The sequence below is a fragment of the Rhinoraja longicauda genome, chromosome 33, assembly GCF_053455715.1.
Source record: "Rhinoraja longicauda isolate Sanriku21f chromosome 33, sRhiLon1.1, whole genome shotgun sequence".
Lineage (NCBI taxonomy): Eukaryota > Metazoa > Chordata > Chondrichthyes > Rajiformes > Arhynchobatidae > Rhinoraja > Rhinoraja longicauda.
Genome location: NC_135985.1, coordinates 12290696 through 12308297, shown reverse-complemented (window position 1 = coordinate 12308297; position 17602 = coordinate 12290696). Strand labels below are relative to the sequence as shown.

Sequence of the window (17602 nt, the reverse complement as noted above, 5' to 3'; positions counted from 1 at the left end):
CCTTGAAACCACGCCTGTTTCAGGTAACAGCATGATAGTTAAAGATACTGCATTATTATACAATTTGTATTTAAGTTATTGGTTATAGTTATAGCTATGAAAAGTTTAAATATCTTGGAATTTACGTGACTAGGAAATATACTTCTTTATTTAAATTAAATTTTCCTCCTTTACTTACTAAATTACACAGAAATATCCAATTTTGGAAAACACTTCCTATATCATTAGTTGGTCGTAGTAATGCTATAAAGATTATCTTTCTCCCACAGCTACTATACTTATTTCAAGCAATTCCGATCTATCTTCCAAAAAAGTTTTTTTTTTAAATTGATTCAATTATTACTAATTTTATTTGGGACTACAAGACTCATAGAATAAATAAAAGACATCTATGTAAGTCTAAAATTAATGGAGGAATTGCCTTACCTAACTTCTTATTTTATTATTGGGCGGTTAATATTAAAAATATAACCTGCTGGTTGGATGACACTGATCAACAACCGGATTGGTTAAAGATGGAGAAAGAGGATTGTTTACCATTTGATATTGGTGCGATCCTCTTAGCTCCAATAAATTTAAATAAAAAAACATATGGAGGTAATCCCATTATACAGTGTTATCCGTACCTGGAAACAATTAAATCTTACTTTAAAACTGAGTAAATTATCTGCTTTCCTCCCTATTGCGAATAACCCTTCTTTTAAACCGTCTGTCTTAGATAGAGGATTTGCTCAATGGAAAAGTTATGGAATTAAAAGGGTGGGAGATCTTTATCATAAGGGAACTTTTCTTTCTTTTCAGGATTTACAGCAGAAGTACGGATTACATGTTAATAATTATTTTAGATATTTACAACTTAGAGATTATGTAAAAGTACACATGCAAGAATATAAGTTTAGAGGTCCAGAAACTCTTGATGTATGCCTGAATCGACATTATAATTCAAATAAATTAATATCCTTTATTTATAATACTCTCCTAGATACTGACATTCCGTCATCAGAATCTTATAGACGAGCATGGGAGGATGAATTGAATCAACTTATAATGCAAGATATATGGGATGAAAGTTTACAACATATACACCAATGTTCATTAAATACTAGACATTCCTTAATACAATTTAAAATAATACATAGATTACATTATTCGAAGACGAAATTAAATAGGATTTTTCCTAGTATCTCTCCTACTTGTGATAAATGTCAATTTCAAGAAGCTAATTTAACTCATATTTTCGTAACTTGCACAAAAATGCAAAATTTCTGGTTGGAGAGTTTAAAAATAGTTTCTAAAGTTATCAACAAGCAATTGGATATGGATCCAAAATTAATTATATTAGGATTATTAGAACATACTACAAACTTTACAACAAGTCAGGTACATTTTCTTGATTACAGTTTAATAACTGTGAAAAAATTAATACTTAAATTTTGGAAAAAAACAATAACCCTCACAATTAAAATGTGGACTACGGAAATGACAGAGACCCTGCATTTGGAAAAAATAAGATTTGCCTTAATTGACAAACCTGAGTTATTTTTTAAAATATGGTCTCCATTTATTGAATTTTTAGAAAAGTAAATGGGTTTGGCACAGGACTAAAATAATTTTTTTAAATTAAAAGTTGAAACTTGAGTTTAGGGTTGGATGTACAACTGTGGTTATTGTCTCCCGGATCTACCCCCTTTAATTTTTACAGTTATACCTTTTTTTTAAATTGTCTTATTCTCTCTTTCTAATAGTTTATAGTTTTTTATTTTTCTTTCTTCTTTATTTTATTTTTTTCTCTTTAAAATTTTAAAAATTGAAGCTATGTAAGAACTTTGTAACAAATTTGTTTTTTATTTCTATTTGTACATATGCTTTTCAAAAATATTTTTTATTTTATTTTTTAATAATAAATAAATAAATAAATATAACTTCTGGACTGACTACTTCATCAGTTAATGATACGACTACTGTATTGAAAATTATTTCATGGAAGTTGAGCATTTGTTTCTCTTCAGTACCGGTTTCTATTACCAAATGGAAACTTCAGATGACAATCTCCATGGCTTGAGTTGATTTTCTTTTAAACAAGAGCACGCCATTGCTTTTACTTTGATGATTTGACTGAAGCCATTAGATCTAATAAGAGACCTGAACTCTGTATACATGTTTTCAAACACCAAAGGCTGCTTGGAATGCCACATCTTTCCAAGTTGGCAAGATACATTTCAAATTTGGGCAATGCTTGCTGAATCTCGCAACCGTGCACACGCCAATAAACAGGGTGTCGCAGATGGTGATACGAAACTGAACAGCAGGATTGGTCAAGCAGCAGGAGAACTGCAGCTTCACAAGGTATTTTAGATGCAAAATGTATGTAATGGAGGTGGGATTCTAATCAAATTCTGCCATCAATGTAGTGTGCAATTCACAAAATGCAATTCTCACTTGGTTTTTAGTGTGGAAATAATGGAGAGTTGACCGTACACATCAATTGGCCCCGATGTAATCCACAAGCTTGTTTAGCACCCATTGACACAAAATTAGCCGCCTTACCCTGACATTCAGTTCCTGCAAACAGCTGTGACAATACTTTTGTCCCTCACAAAGTTCATGCTGCACACTTTTGTTTACCAGCCTGTTCCTTCTAATTCCCTCAACCACTTGCATTTTGTTACAGTTTCGCCACAGTGAAGTGGCCCTCGAACTCTTCCGTCACCCTCGCCAGCAAAGAAAAGCAACTCCGAGTAACCCGGCCCACCCCACAAACTGCACGTTGAACAACTGCATTCCTTGAAACAGACCTGACTTTAATTACATTTGGTCTTGAGAAATTTTAAAAACAAAAATCTAAAGCTAATTGCCAAATCAAACATTTATCGACATTCTTGTCTTAATGGAGCAGGATTTTGGAGAGAAAATAATGTGGAAATTTTAATTAGTTTTTACTTCACAGGATCAGAAACCACAAGAATGATAGGAAAAGAACAGCTCAGTAAACCTCGGCCCACCTCGTTCACATCATAAAGCCTCCAGGGGTAGGAGTAAAATTCTGCAATTGTAGTCAAACTGGATGCAGATTGCCTCCAGAGTATGCAAGCTAATTTTAGTTTTGAGGGGAAAAAATGATAATTTTCCATTTTCAAATAGATAGACAGAAACAAAACAGACATAAATTGGTTTCTCTCACAAAGCAATCAATTATTTTGTGGAACACGGCTGTTAGAAAATTATTGACATATTATTTTTAAATACATTGTCCCATGGAGAAAGGCAAATAAGGCAGATCTCTAAATGCAAAGGTACTATTAAAAAAAAAAGCCTGAACTATGATTTCTTTGCATACACGATTATGGTGGTGCTAAAGTCTTTAATATTGGGCACATTCTGGACACAAGGAATTCAAGGCTTGGAAGGGTACCCACGTAATCTGATTTTCCTCTCAAAAGATTCTGTCTGCATCCAACAAACTGTTCTACTTTGGAAGTCAAGGCCTTCCTTTCTACTTGGTAAGAGACATTTCAGGGACTGCATGTCTTTGTTAACCTTCCTCTCGTACTTATTATTGATGTTTAATGAATTCCACATAGTTACTCTCAAGCTACAATGGAAAAAAAAGGCATTTTAAACAGAAATGTAATTTGCTTAGCAAGATGCCAGCGTAGATCAGATAGTTTGAAATCTGGTGCGGAGCACTGTTTAGACAGAGCACTGTTTAGATAGAAACCCCACAGCAGATCAAAAATACTGCACACTTGGCGATACAATTTTTTGGCTGGCAAATAGATATCAATGCCCTTTGCACGCGGTCATTATACAAAATTCCTGATAACTTTTAAATAAAATTGGGCAATAATTATAACTAGAGTGACATCATCCCAGAGTCACTACATCATATAGACGGAAACAGATCCTTCAGCACATCCACACCAACCAAACACTTTCATGAGTGTCCCCATGAACTCACTCTTTCTCACAACGCATCTGCACAAGAGGCAATTTGCAACAGCCAATCAACCTCCCAACCATTATTGGCATGTTAAAGGAAAGTGGAACCATTGGAGGAACCCCGCATTGTCACAAGGAGAACATGTAAACACCACACAGGCAGAATCTAAAGGAAGGATTGAACCCAGATCTCTGGAGATGTGAGATAGCAGTGCCAACAGCTGAGCCACGGTGCTGCCCTGTTCATCTATTACACATTGTCCAATCGTCCTCCACATCACTTTGCCCACTCAAAATGGATCGCACAAAGCAGCTTCGGCATGAGTGGAAATAGTTCAGAAGTAATTTATTTATTAAGTGTGCCTCAATGAGCCAAGTGGAAAATATTGCCCAGCATAATGGAAGAGTTATTGGAAGTTGGCCGATTCCACTTTCATCCCATCAGGCAGTTTATTGTAAACACTAATGAATGGGGAATGATCTTTCATTTCAAATCAGGAGTTCAGAAGCAGACTAGCACCAAACAAATTCTTGTGGTGAACAAAACCTCAATGTCAAACGAACAATGGAAATTATAATTTCAATGTCTGTTAAGAAATTACACTGAAATTTGAGTCTCAGTTTGAAAGTTAAAGATTCAGCCCTACCCTGGAGAGTTGATCACAGAATCCAGACTGATACTTTAACAGAGTATTGAAAACAAAATGCTATGCAAACATGGTGCTGCATTTTTGATATGTACAAATTCACCACATAAATGCAAAAGTTTTCAATATTTTAGGATAATTATTGCTCGAACCAAAACCTTACAATTCTTTATGACTAACAGTTGAAAGAGCAAACTGTTTAAAAGAACCACACGCTAGAAAACTGTTATCCACCCACCCCCAGATTTCATTTTGACTCAAGACAGACAACATGGAAGCCAGCCCTTCAGCGCATCAACCACCCATTTACACTAATCCACTAGAATATCCTCTCAAGGCACTGTAGTTATGTCCTCCTAGATCAAAAAGGCAACCACACCCCCTTCTCTGTCCCCTGCATCTCTATCAAGTACTACAGAATATTTACCCTGGAACATTGAGCTGCCAATTCTGCCCTTCTGTCAATCATGTGTCTGTTATGGCTATCATATCACAGCCCCCAAGCCAATCCACGCCCTGACATCACCCGTCTTTCTGTTCAGCCTCAGTATGAAATAAAATGTAGTTGAAACGATCGGTCTTTTCCTCTCTCTTTACCATGCACTGCCTGGCCTGTCTGCTAATCTTGTTATCTTTGAGTACAGTATTTGCTCCCAACATCTCATCTGCTGCATTTCTGCTATTGGATGCTCATCTCCAGTTTATGCCCTGCCAAGTAGCACCAGCAAATCTCACTGCCAGTATATTGGTCCCCCACTCGTTCAGGGGCAGCCTGACCCTCATGTACAGGTCACCTCTTCCCCAGAGAGATCCCAATGGTCTAAAAACCTGAACACCTGCCCCCTACCATGTATTGATCCGGCCTGTCTTTCTCTTCCTGCCTTCATTAGCACATGGCAATGGGCGCAGTCCAGAGATTACCATCCTTGTCAACCACTTTCCTAAATCCCGAAGATAGACGCAAAATGCTGGAGTAACTCAGAGGGACAGGCAGCGTCTCTGGAGAGAAGGAATGGGTGAAGTTCCAGGCCGAGGAAGGGTGGCGACCCGAAACGTCACCCATTCCTTCTCTCCAGAGATGCTGCCTGCCCCGCTGAGTTACTCCAGCATTTTGTGTCTATCTTCGATTTAAACCAGCATCTGCAGTTCATAGAAACATAGAAAATAGGTGCAGGAGTAGGCCATTCGGCCCTTCGAGCCTGCACCGCCATTCAATATGATCATGGCTGATCATTCAGCTCAGTAGCCTGTACCTGCCTTCTCTCCATACCTCCTGATCCCTTTAGCAAAAAGGGCCACATCTAACTCCCTCTTAAATATAGCCAATGAACTGGCCTCAACTACCTTCTGTGGCAGAGAATTCCACAGACTCACCACTCTCTGTGTGAAGAAATGTTTTCTCATCTCGGTCCTAAAAGACTTCCCCCTTATCCTTAAGTTCCTCCCTACAGGTTTCCTATTTCGCTATATTGATTCCGCATGACATCATCCCTTTTCCTACCAATGTCGTTGGCACTGATGTACACAATGATGCTCACCCTCCCCGCTGAGAAGCCGGCAGCCACTCAGAAACATCATGGACCCTGGTGATACCAGGCCAGCATTACATGATCCTGGAGTCTTGATTGTGAATGTCTCAACACTTCACCTCAAATCAGAGCCGCTCTGCTATACCTTCACTTCTTAATTGCTATACTTCTTAATGAGCCCATTCAAGACGCCTGTTTTCAGCCTTCCCACCACTGCTCTGCTCGGCCTCCTGGCTGGAACACACACTAACATAAAAATTCTCTCTCAGGCAATTTATGGTGTCTGTCCGAGGTATATTTTCTTTAACTGCTCAGGGACCTGTCAGCAGTTACTAACTAATCTCACGACAAACCCAAAGGTAATGTTGAGAGATTTGCAGTATAATTCCACCTCTAAGTCCTCTGTCCATATTTTTAATTACATGCTATAAATGGTAGCTAAAAGCAATAAGCAGAATAGATACAGGAAACAAGAACTAGAGCAATTACAACAATGGGATAGAATGTGGAAGGTGTAACATGTTGTGCCAATAGAGGTGCGAACAATGAAAATTTCAATGCAACAAAAATCAGACTAGAGAGAAATTTGTTCCAACATTTTATATTTTCAAATAGGACTGATCATGACCCATTCAATCAAGCATCAATGACAATTCAGTATTTCTGATCCAGTTGAATTGAGTAACCTGCTCCAACCATTTCAAAGGTCATTGAAAAATCAACTGCATCAATTTAGTACGGGGTTGTATTTAGGGAAGACTCGATGAAAACAACCTATTGACTTTTAAAATGCGCTGGAAGTTTCATAGTTACCGTAACTGATTTCAGCTTTAAATCCTGATTTATTTAATTAACTGAATTTAAACTCTCAAGCTGCTACAGTGATTTGATCCATCATTCTGTGCCTTTGGATTACTTGCCCAATAATATAAATGTCATGGTACTTTATCCATGATTATACGCTATAATACCCATAATCATATGAATGTACGATCTGATCATATTGTCTACCATGCAATGCATTGGACTGTGTATTAGTCATATATTCGAAAGACTAATAATGATATCCCAGTGATAAATACACTCAGATTTAGAGCAACAACAGATTTTTCTCTAAGCTTTAAAACAAAAAACAGATGGTCAAAGCTTTGCCATCAAGCTAAATATGAAGGGAAAAATATGTTTTGGCATCAGGGAGAACGAACAACTCAAGCTTAGAACATTTTTTTAAAAAACACCTACAGTTACTTTGATGAAAAATGACTTGGATAAATTTAAGGACAATTTAATTTTCCCAGCCGGTTTATGACCTACTCACACAGTGCAGTGAACCATAACTTAAAGGTTATAGATTTCGACAAGGAATAAATTACTTGAGACTGCTCATTTACGTGGAGTCATAAATGAATTAAGACACCCAAAGGGAGTTCACACTCAAAAAGCATTAGATAAAATGTACACAAGGCCACCTCAGGAGATAAAGGGACAGAGCTTGGTTGAAGAGATAGGTTTAAAGCTGGGAAAGATAGTGACCTGCAGAAGACTACAAAGTTCAGAGTCAAGTCACCTGAAATCCTGGTCACCAGTGGTGGAATGATGAAAAACTGGAGTGAACAGCTTTTCAGAATAAGTGTTTGGAGGCCTCAGGCGACTATACGAGAACACACAGATGGAGAGCAATGGGGCCATGGAAGGACTCGGAAACAGACTACTATACGAGAACACACAGATGGAGAGCAGTGGGGCCATGGAAGGACTCGGAAACAATGATTAATTTACTTAAAAAATTGAACCATTGCTGAGCTTGGGGCATTACAGGCCAGATTCAGACAAATTAATTGTCATATACACCAGGGTGCAATGAAATTCCTAGTTCACAGGAAGTTCAGAGAGTAAAGAGTATAGACACAGTAATGATAAATAAAGCACTAAGTGCAGCGATGAGTGCAAAACAACAGAATGGTGCACGTTTGCAGGGTCATCTGAGTAAAAAACTGAAGTACAATGACTGTATAACCATATGAGGTACAATTAAGAGTAAATGTATGTGGCAGTGCCTCCACTTGTGAAGCAAGTGATTGGTTCAGAAGTCTGATATCAGCAGGGAAGAAGCTATAAAGTCTGGGCTTTCATGGTTCTGCGTCTTCTTCTGCCAGAAGGCAGCAGAGAGAAAAGGGAATGACGAGAGTGAGGCATCCTTGACTATACTTCTGGATGGAAGAGGCAAGCCTGTGATGGACTGGGCTGCATTCACCACTTTCTGCAGATTCAGGTAGTCAAGAACAGAGCAGTAACCACACCGTGCGAAGATGCATCCTGACAAAATACTTTGTACAGTGCATCTGCAAAGGTTTGATAGAATCCTCACAGACGTACGTAATCTTCTCAGATGATCAAAAACAACAAATATATAACAGAGCTTTATTTGTCGTTCGGTACCGAAGTACCGAACGAAACTACATAGCAGTCACAGAAAAAAAAAAGAACACAAGACACATAACCCCAACACAAACGTCCATCACAGTGACTCCAAACACCCCCTCACTGTGATGGAGGCAACAAAACTTCCCCTCTCTTCCCCACGCCCACGGACAGACAGCTCGTCCCCGACCAACCCGCACAGTCCCCGCACCGGGCGCTGAAACGTCCCGCGGCCGAACCGGGCGATGAAAGGCCCGCGACCAAGCCTTGCACAGCTAAGTCCCGTGGTCGAGCCGCACCGGGCACTGTTAAGTCCGCAGTCCAGCGATGAAGGCATCCATATGCTGTAGATAGACACAAAATGCTGGAGCAACTCAGCGGGACAGGCAGCATCTCTGGAGAGAAGGATTGGCCATGCCTTCTCTCCAGAGATGCTGCCTGTCCCGCTGAGTTACTCCAGCATTTTGTGTCTATCTTCGGTGTAAATCAGCATCTGCAGTTCCTTCCTACACAAATATGCTGTAGCGCTATCTTGATCAGCACATCATTGTGAGGGAACCAAGTTAGGCTGCTGGCGAGAGGGATGCTTAGGAACTTGTCTCCAAAGCAGCTGTTGATGAGGCAGGGCTGCGGTCACCCCCCCCTTCCCCCCCCCGCCCCATCCACCGTCCCACTTCCTCTGGTTAACAACCAACGCTTTTGTCTTACTGACAACAAATGAGCATTTTAGAACTTTGTTAGAGAAGCAATTTTAATATATGCTCAAAGGAGATTTATTTGTTGACTAATCCATTCCCATTTCCAAAATCCCACGAAGATGGATACAAAATGCTGGAGTAACTCAGCGGGCCAGGCAGCATCTCTGCAGAAAAGGAATAAGTGACGTTTCAGGTCTGAAAACCACACGCCTCTCATGCAATGTCTGATTAATGCTCAGATTTTTTCTCAGTGAATAAAAACGCAAAAGTTGGGGCAGTAGGGACAGTTGAGCGTAATGATTATTAGGAATTGTGGGAACTGCACACACTGCCACTGATGGGGCAGACAGCGCCTGACCATGGGAGAGATGGGCGGATGTCTTGAGAAGTGATGTGATTCTTCCACTGCTTGTACAGGGACTCCCACTGCATGGCCTTAATATCATCACAAATGCTGTTTTTCTACTCTGTGCGTACATTGTCCAGATATGGCCACGTTTCATTGGGGGGAGGGGGGGAGTGTTGCAATTTTAGTGCGTTTTGAGAACATCTATCCTCTGTCCACCTGGTAATCTCTGCCCATAACACAGCTCGGAATTTTCATATTATTTTTTCATATTTCATATACAGCGCGGAAACAGGCCTTTTCGGCCCACCAAGTCCGCACCGCCCAGCGATCCCCGCACATTAACACTATCCTACACACACTAGGGACAATTTTTTAACATTTACCCAGTCAATTAACCTACATACCTGTACGTCTTTGGAGTTGAACGCCCTTTTCAGGAGTCTGGTGTCGGACATCAGAACGCTGTGTTTTGTCCAACATGGCCGACTGAGTGTAACCAGAGCCTTGTCAGACGATACATAGAAACAAAGATCATAAGTGATAGGAGCAGAATTAGGCCATTCAGCCCATCAAGTCTACTCCAGCATTCAATCACGGCTGATCCATCTCTCCCTCCTAACCACATTGTCCTGCCTTCTCCCCATAACCTCTGACACCCGTACTAACCAGGTCGTCAAACAAAGAACTGCAGATGCTGGATTATACCAATGATAGACACAAAGTATAACTTGGTATAACTTAAATTGTTGGCTACTCCACACCCGGTAAAGGATTGGTGACGTTTCGGGTCGGGACCCTTCTTCAGACTTCATCCTTTATCTCCAGAGATGCTGCCTTACCCGCTGAGTTACACAAGCACTTTGTGTCTATCTCTCTTCACTCAATGTTGGCCCAAGAGATAGCATTAACATTCACTCACAGTGATTGACCAGCAATTACTCCCTTCTATGCAGCATTAACTACAGAACCCCACATGAAACAAAGGGCCAAACAAAATATAAAACTGTTAATTTCACGAATCACAGCAATTTCTTTTCATTTAACAGATACAATTTGAATGCTGTAGTGCTTTATGCTAGAGAGCTAGATAGAGCTCTTAAGGATAGCGGAGTCAGGGGGTATGGGGAGAAGGCAGGAACGGGGTACTGATTGAGAATGATCAGCCATGATCACATTGAATGGTGGTGCTGGCTCGAGGGGCCGAATGGCCTACTCCTGCACCTATTGTCTATGGTCACTAACCACTTAGAGTCACACAGCACCCAGATACTTTTAGATTTCTGCAATTATAGGAGTGGTCTTGCAAAGTCACTAAAAGCAATCTTGACTGTGGCATACGTAGACTCAAATTCCATGGGCCCCAGCATGACTCTGCCTTGACTGACAGACACCAGCTTGGTTGTCCTACAAGGAGAGGCAATGTGTCAAATAGTCTTGTGAGAAAGGGAAGGAAAAAGGAAGAAAAGGAGGAAAGAAAACAGGCAGAACAAATATTTAGAGGTCACTTTGCCATGTCTCAAGAGATCCCCGAAACTTAAAGAACTAATTAACGGTGATTAATTCAAAGACAGTACAAGCAAACAGCGTATCTAGTTTACATTAAACAAATAAATCAATGATGGATGGTGGTTTGGGGAAGGATATTATCCCGGCACTGGAATCTTTCCATCGTTTATTCAAAATAGACACGTTTAAACTTTCATTCAAGAAAGCAGCCTCTAATAATGCTGCATTTCAAGTAAGTATCCCAATTATGTTCTTATGGTGAAGACTGAGCTTGAATTTAACCTCTGACTCATTTGCAACTAATACCATGTGAATCATAACACGTGGAGGAAAGGAGCCGCAAACTGAAGTGGGAGAGCTTAAACAGCTTAATTCCCCTCTATTTTTGCATGACAACTTTATGTTATTTATTGGTCTGAAATATAATAAATTACATTAATGTGTCATAATCATTTAAATGAAGATATCTGGAGTAATCACCATGACTATACTGGCCAATATCTTTACTTCCAACTTGCTGGAATTACTCGTACATTTTTCTGGTTATCTCAACCTCTGGCTCAATTTTCAGATTCTTTATAACATCTAAACATAGAATCACAGTAATGTACAGCACTGAAGGAGGCCATTTGCCCCATCATGCCAATGCTGGTTAAATATATTGCAGCATTCCATTTATTTCTAAGATTAGCTCTGCCTCATCTCACTTTTCACCTGGCTATTAGTATTTATCATTTTAAACTGAAATAAATTCCTTCAACCTGTATACAAATCAAAAAGAGGCCTTTGTGTATTCTATAACATGGAGATTTCTCCAAATATGTGGAAAATACCTTGTTTAGAAAATTCTTCTCAATACAAAGTGTCGTTAGATGTTATTAATTCTCTTTTACAGTTCCATCAAGGAGATGACAAGGAGTTAAGGAAATAAATGTTAATGACCCATCCTCTCTACGTTATAAATGCAAGATGCGTGTACTGACTATAATTTAGATATGATTTGATTATATGCAAGTCCAGATGAGTTATCGCCAGAGATCGCCCTTGATTTCGGCTTGATGATATTCAAGCCCCCGCCAGTCTCCTGCAATCAACTTAACTGAATAGAGTTTGTTCTGAAATCCTCTCCAATCATCCTTAATAGCAGATCCTTAATCATGCAGAGACCATTCTTGTACAGTGTGGGTTCAGACTTCTTGAAGCCCTCAAAGCTAGATTTTAGCAGAGAGTGAATCTCCCTGTCCATCCGAGGTTTCTTAATAAAACAGATGGTGAATGAGGTGTACACTCACTCAGGATGAATGAAGTAGTCACAAACATGTTCCAGTCAAGGTGCTCCTGTAGTAGATTGTCAGCTTCCTCAAGCCACTGCTCCATTACTCTCTCCGTTGGTGCCTCGTGCTTCAATATCTTCTAGTACAAGGCGGACATGATCAGAATGGTCAAAATGAGGGCAAGGGATGGACCGATGGGTGGAGCATACGTGATGGTGGTGTTGTAGTGGTTTAAAGCCATAACACCCTGCATGGGACAAGGGAAATGCTGAAGGCATTTAGGGAGTGCCTTCCTGAGTTTTGCTGAAGTTATGTTATCAGCGATGGTGAAGAAGGAATCAGGATTTCATAAGACCATAAGATCATAAGCCAATATTTGTTGCATGCCTGTATGGCAGCCTAACTGTTTCTCGGTCCGCTGCAACATGATAATCATCATTGATTACCCAAATCGAATACATGATTGATTTCTTGATTGACTATCTCTGTACTACACGCACTCTCGTGCAAAGAGGAGGGAAACTGCCCGTGCACTAGACTGATGTGGTTCAGCAAACATCTGACCCAAGCTACACTTTACTGATGAAACACTCATTGCTGTAATCACAGAGTTAACGAGAAGACGTATTTGTTGCAACATGTGCTTAATAGAAATACCTCAGAACTAAATAAACCCCTGCAATTTAATTTTTATTCATTAAAATGTAGAATTATACCATGAAAATGAGGTGCAACTACCACTTACTGGCTTAGAAATTTATTTCAAATAAATTTTATTTTCAATTTATCAATCTACTGCCAGGACCTTAAATCTAACCACATCACCGTAGCCATGCTTTCATTTCTTTATCCTCTCAGGAAGAAGATGCAGGAGCCTGAAAACCGTGACCACCAGATTGAAGAACAACTTCTTCTCAGCAACCATCAGGGTCTTGAACACTGGACCACACCAATTTCAGCAACTATGATCTTCTAGGGACTAATTCTTTGACTGCACTACGGACGTGGCTTTTTGCATTATTGTGGTTACTATAATATTAGTTTACTGTAAAAATATCTGCTTATTATTTATTAACTGTGTGTTATTGCGTTTACGAGCATGTGAAGTTACCGTAAGAATGTAATTGTTCTATTTTCGGTACACACGTCAATTAAGCACTCTCAACTCTTGAATTGAAGCTCAGTAAAAAGCTGTCAGAAATCCATAGAACCTTTAAGATACTAAAATGGTCAAAACTCAGTGGAACAACCTGAACATCAGTCTGAAGATGGGTCTCGACCCGAAACGTCACCCATTCCTTCTCTCCTAGATACTGCCTGACCTGCTGAGTTACTTCAGCATTTTGTGATACCGTTCAAATGGCATTGTGGATTAGTTGCCGGGTATGCTCTGCGGCTCTCAACACATTTTTAAAGCATAAAGCTAATGTTGGCCAACAGCCAAGGAAGAGGTGAGAGGAATCACCAATTCGAGATGTTACACAAAAAGGCTGCAAAAAAGGTTTTCATTAAGTGGCATGAGAATTTAACTTTTAATATATAGATCTTCAAAAATACAGCAGAAATTCTAGTGATCAGCATCTGGGCTGCAAGAAACATTCAAACCTTTACAATAGAAAAAATGAAATAGATGGAAATATTTCTTGGATACTGGAGACCAAACTGCTCCAATTAATAAAGGATATATTTCCCAAAGATTTAGAATAAATCCAATAGAATAATAGCAGGAGATGACAAGGAAACTACCTTTTATGCCTAGGGTGTGAATGTCATGGAGGCTATTTGTCATGGAGGTTTTCCTGCATACTGATGACAACATAGAATCATCTGCAGAGCTTGACGGATTAAAGTTACACAGTTGATCTGCAAAAAGCTTAATGTTTGAACTTAAAAATGTCAACCTTACTGTGGTCAAATCTTCCAATTTTTGCCATTGCCTAATATTGTTTTACTATCGCATACCCAGATAGTTAGAGGGTCCGAAGGTGATAGACCTGTCACAAAACAGTAGTAAAATACTTCTGCCTGGATCTGAAAAATAGCCTTTAACAAGCTGTTAATTATAGACGGCAGGTCACCCGATAGTTTGTTGCTGAAATCTATTGCTCCAAGTGAAAGAGCAGTGTGTGGACTTTTTAATGTCTGCAAGCACAACAGAACTCTGCGATGGTGCTGATCCAATTTCATGGCTGCTGTGTACAGATGGCTGACAGTGACCACCGCTACTCCAATATCAAGTTGTTATATTTGAACTCAGACCTTCCATATAAGTTAGCCAGGCCAGACTATCTGGAGTCTGATGAAATATTCTGGCAGCAATATTTTTAAATCGGGTCTACACTCTCCTATATTTAGCGACCCTAATATTGATACAGTTTATAAAACAAAGGGATAACCTAACTGTCTATATATTTAAAACCCCCAAATAATCTCTTTAATGCAAGGCCAGCCCTCACACATTTGATTCATGAAGTAAAGAGTGCTAAATTTATGTTGAATTGAATAAGGGGAAGTAGAATAGATTAAGACATGTTCTGGGTTCCAAAAAAGACACAATCTGGAAATGCAGGTTTGGTTTATTCAAACAGGTGTAGTTCAGCTCCGACTTACTGCTCATTCAAGATTGTGCTATAAGTACTGTAACAACTTCTGCAAGAGAAAGTAATGGACATTCTAAATTTGAAGGGGCTGTTTGTGCTCGGGAGGAGGCAACCAAGTTTCTCAATGGGAAATCATCATTAATATATAGTTCTCAGGTTCACTAAACTACACACGCAAATATTTTAAATAGCAAGCAACGCTTTGACAATTTACCCAAATTTAACTTTGCAAGACACATCTTTACTGCCGAAAGCTTGAATTGTTTATAAAGCAGAAAAGGTTTCTTTAAATTTGTGAAAGTACAAATTGTTCAGAGAACATCATTGGAGTAAATGAAAAGACTACAATGTGGTATTCTTAGATGTAACATTTGAAACACGGATGATAGACACACAAGAAGAAGAAGAAGCCAAACATAATAAAATGTGTAAAATATCGTATTACGACATTAGTGTTAGCAGCTATTTCATTCGAAGCTAATTTGTCAGAGGCCTTTATATTTGCTGTTTTACAAGCACCAAAACCAGAGCATTTTTTTTATCTGTTTGGACCTTTCTGTATAAATAACTTTTTTTCTGTAGGATCCACGAATAATTATGGCCAATTGTAGAAATTCAGTCAGCAATTTATTTTGGGGATAATTAATATTACATGACAATGACTTTCAGTTCATTTCACATAGTTAAATCCACATTACTTTCAGAACAGGGCTACCCATTAAAGAATGTTCCTCGAGAGCTTGGGAACAAGAGAATACAACAAGTAGCACCGTTCTTCTTTGCTAACCAACAACTCCAAGAGAAATGCTTTGCCCGGGAGATTATTCACATTAGAATATCTAGAGAATGGACAATCTGCTTTGAAAATTATTTAAATATCCATGTAGCTCACATCAACAAATGTAACCAGAATACTGACATCTTAAGACCAAACCAATGCAAGAAACGAGCAACCAAATATCCCTGTGATAAATTTAACACAAAACGCTTAAAAAAATAATTTGAAAGTCTTGCTTTGAGGATCACCTATTTTTGCCACTTACCACAATAAGCGAGAAAAAAAACATCTATACTGATAGAAATTGTCCACAATTTGGTATTAAAAGTAGGAAGGAAAATAGTAATGATTTTCTCATTGTTTTTCGACTTCCAGCACGAACTGCATTTTCACAAGTTTGATATTATCACTTCTAAGGGCAACTTATGCAATGACCTTACCTTATGCTCTTGTCCCCAAACACTTGAATTAGTTTCCTTTTTGTAGTTACCAGTTATTTTCTCCTCGGAGATAAAAAAATTCTGTTCTGATCTTGGAGCTACATGAATGTGCAGTTGAGAGTTCCCAACTTTTGAACAGTAATGTTTCAGTCTTGAATGGTAACTGGAGACCAGCCGGCAGGGAACTTCAAGCGAGTGGCTTCTTTGAAAGATGGGCCGCTTGCTTTCTTCATATTCATTCTCCCTATCGACCACCCCATTATCATTTACTTGGCATTCTGAATGCTTGTACGAAGGCAAACATACTGACGTGCTCCGTATTAATTTGATATCTTGATATCGCGTATGTCTAGTATTTAAAGGGCTCTGTTTAAATTCCTTTATAAATGATTCATGGTATATTTGTCCTTCCTTGGTCTCTGTTCCCACAACAAGAGCTTTCTGGCAGTTCAAGTACAAAATGTGATTCAAAGGTCTGTGCAGTCTCTTCGCTTTTCCTTGGCCCTCAGAATCTTCCTCACTGTAATCTACTGTGTGATTCTTAGCAGACTGGTGCCCATTGCAGTAAAGTGGCTTAATGTCTCTGACTTCACTGGAAGAACAAGTTGGATTGGATAATCGCAGCCCATTTACCGCTGTCGCGACAAAACAAGTACTCGTTTCTTTGGATTTAGACACAACCTGATCTTCACCTTGAATTGGTTCTTGGGAGCAAGGGAGGAATCTACTCAGTGTGGGGTTGCCACTGTGTCCTGTAAAAGGATCTGGGCTGGTTGGAGTAGCCGGTGGAGTGTTGCAAGGACTCTGAGGAAATATCACCAGTGATGAACAGCGCCTCAGTGACATCTTTGCTTTCCTCGACTTCACTGACGTTTTGGTAGGCACCACGGTACGCTCTAAAAGCTCTTGGTCAAACGATATGTTGCTACTGCGTAAAGCACGCTCACAGCTGCTGTTGTTACTAGAGTCACAATGTCTACCGGACTGTTTGGATTGTAATGATATTTGCAACATGGAGCTCTTTTTGCGGAGGTGATCGTTATTACTAACCTGTGGTATGAACAATGAAGAACTACGTTGCAGGATGCGTTCAGTCTTTGATACGGTAGGCACCACTGCAGGCTCAAGCGTAATCAATCGATTAACATTCTTTCTTGAATTTATTGGTACAGTCTCAACGGTCATACAAATGTTACTCTCCAAGCCCTCTCCCGAAGTCTCGGACAGTGGGTCAGTGTTGCACCTCCTGGTTGCAAAATGCAACCGTAAACGACGAGCCATTTCTCTTTTTGAATATAAAAACAAACGTGGTCCGGAGTTTGGAATGGATCCGAGCTGGTTAAAACTTCACATTTTGCAGGGCAAGCTGAAGGCGAACGCAGCAAGCACCACAGTTTGGGATACAGGCACCATCAGTAGCT

At 39.6% G+C, this 17602-nt stretch overlaps 1 protein-coding gene across 5 annotated transcripts in view; it reads right to left on the bottom strand.

The window, feature by feature from the left end:
• Nucleotides 1–17602, bottom strand: part of nedd4a (NEDD4 E3 ubiquitin protein ligase a) — a 127088-nt gene that overhangs the window by 53624 nt on the left and 55862 nt on the right. Inside the window, exon 1 of one of the 5 annotated variants that reach the window (XM_078427440.1) lies at nt 16182–17462. The exons of 3 other annotated variants lie outside the window; for them this stretch is intronic. In XM_078427440.1, the coding sequence (XP_078283566.1) occupies nt 16182–17462 (1281 nt within the window). Of the gene's footprint in view, nt 1–9987; nt 10062–16181; nt 17463–17602 lie in introns of those variants that run through there. One more of the 5 variants, XM_078427443.1, reaches the window with a different exon arrangement.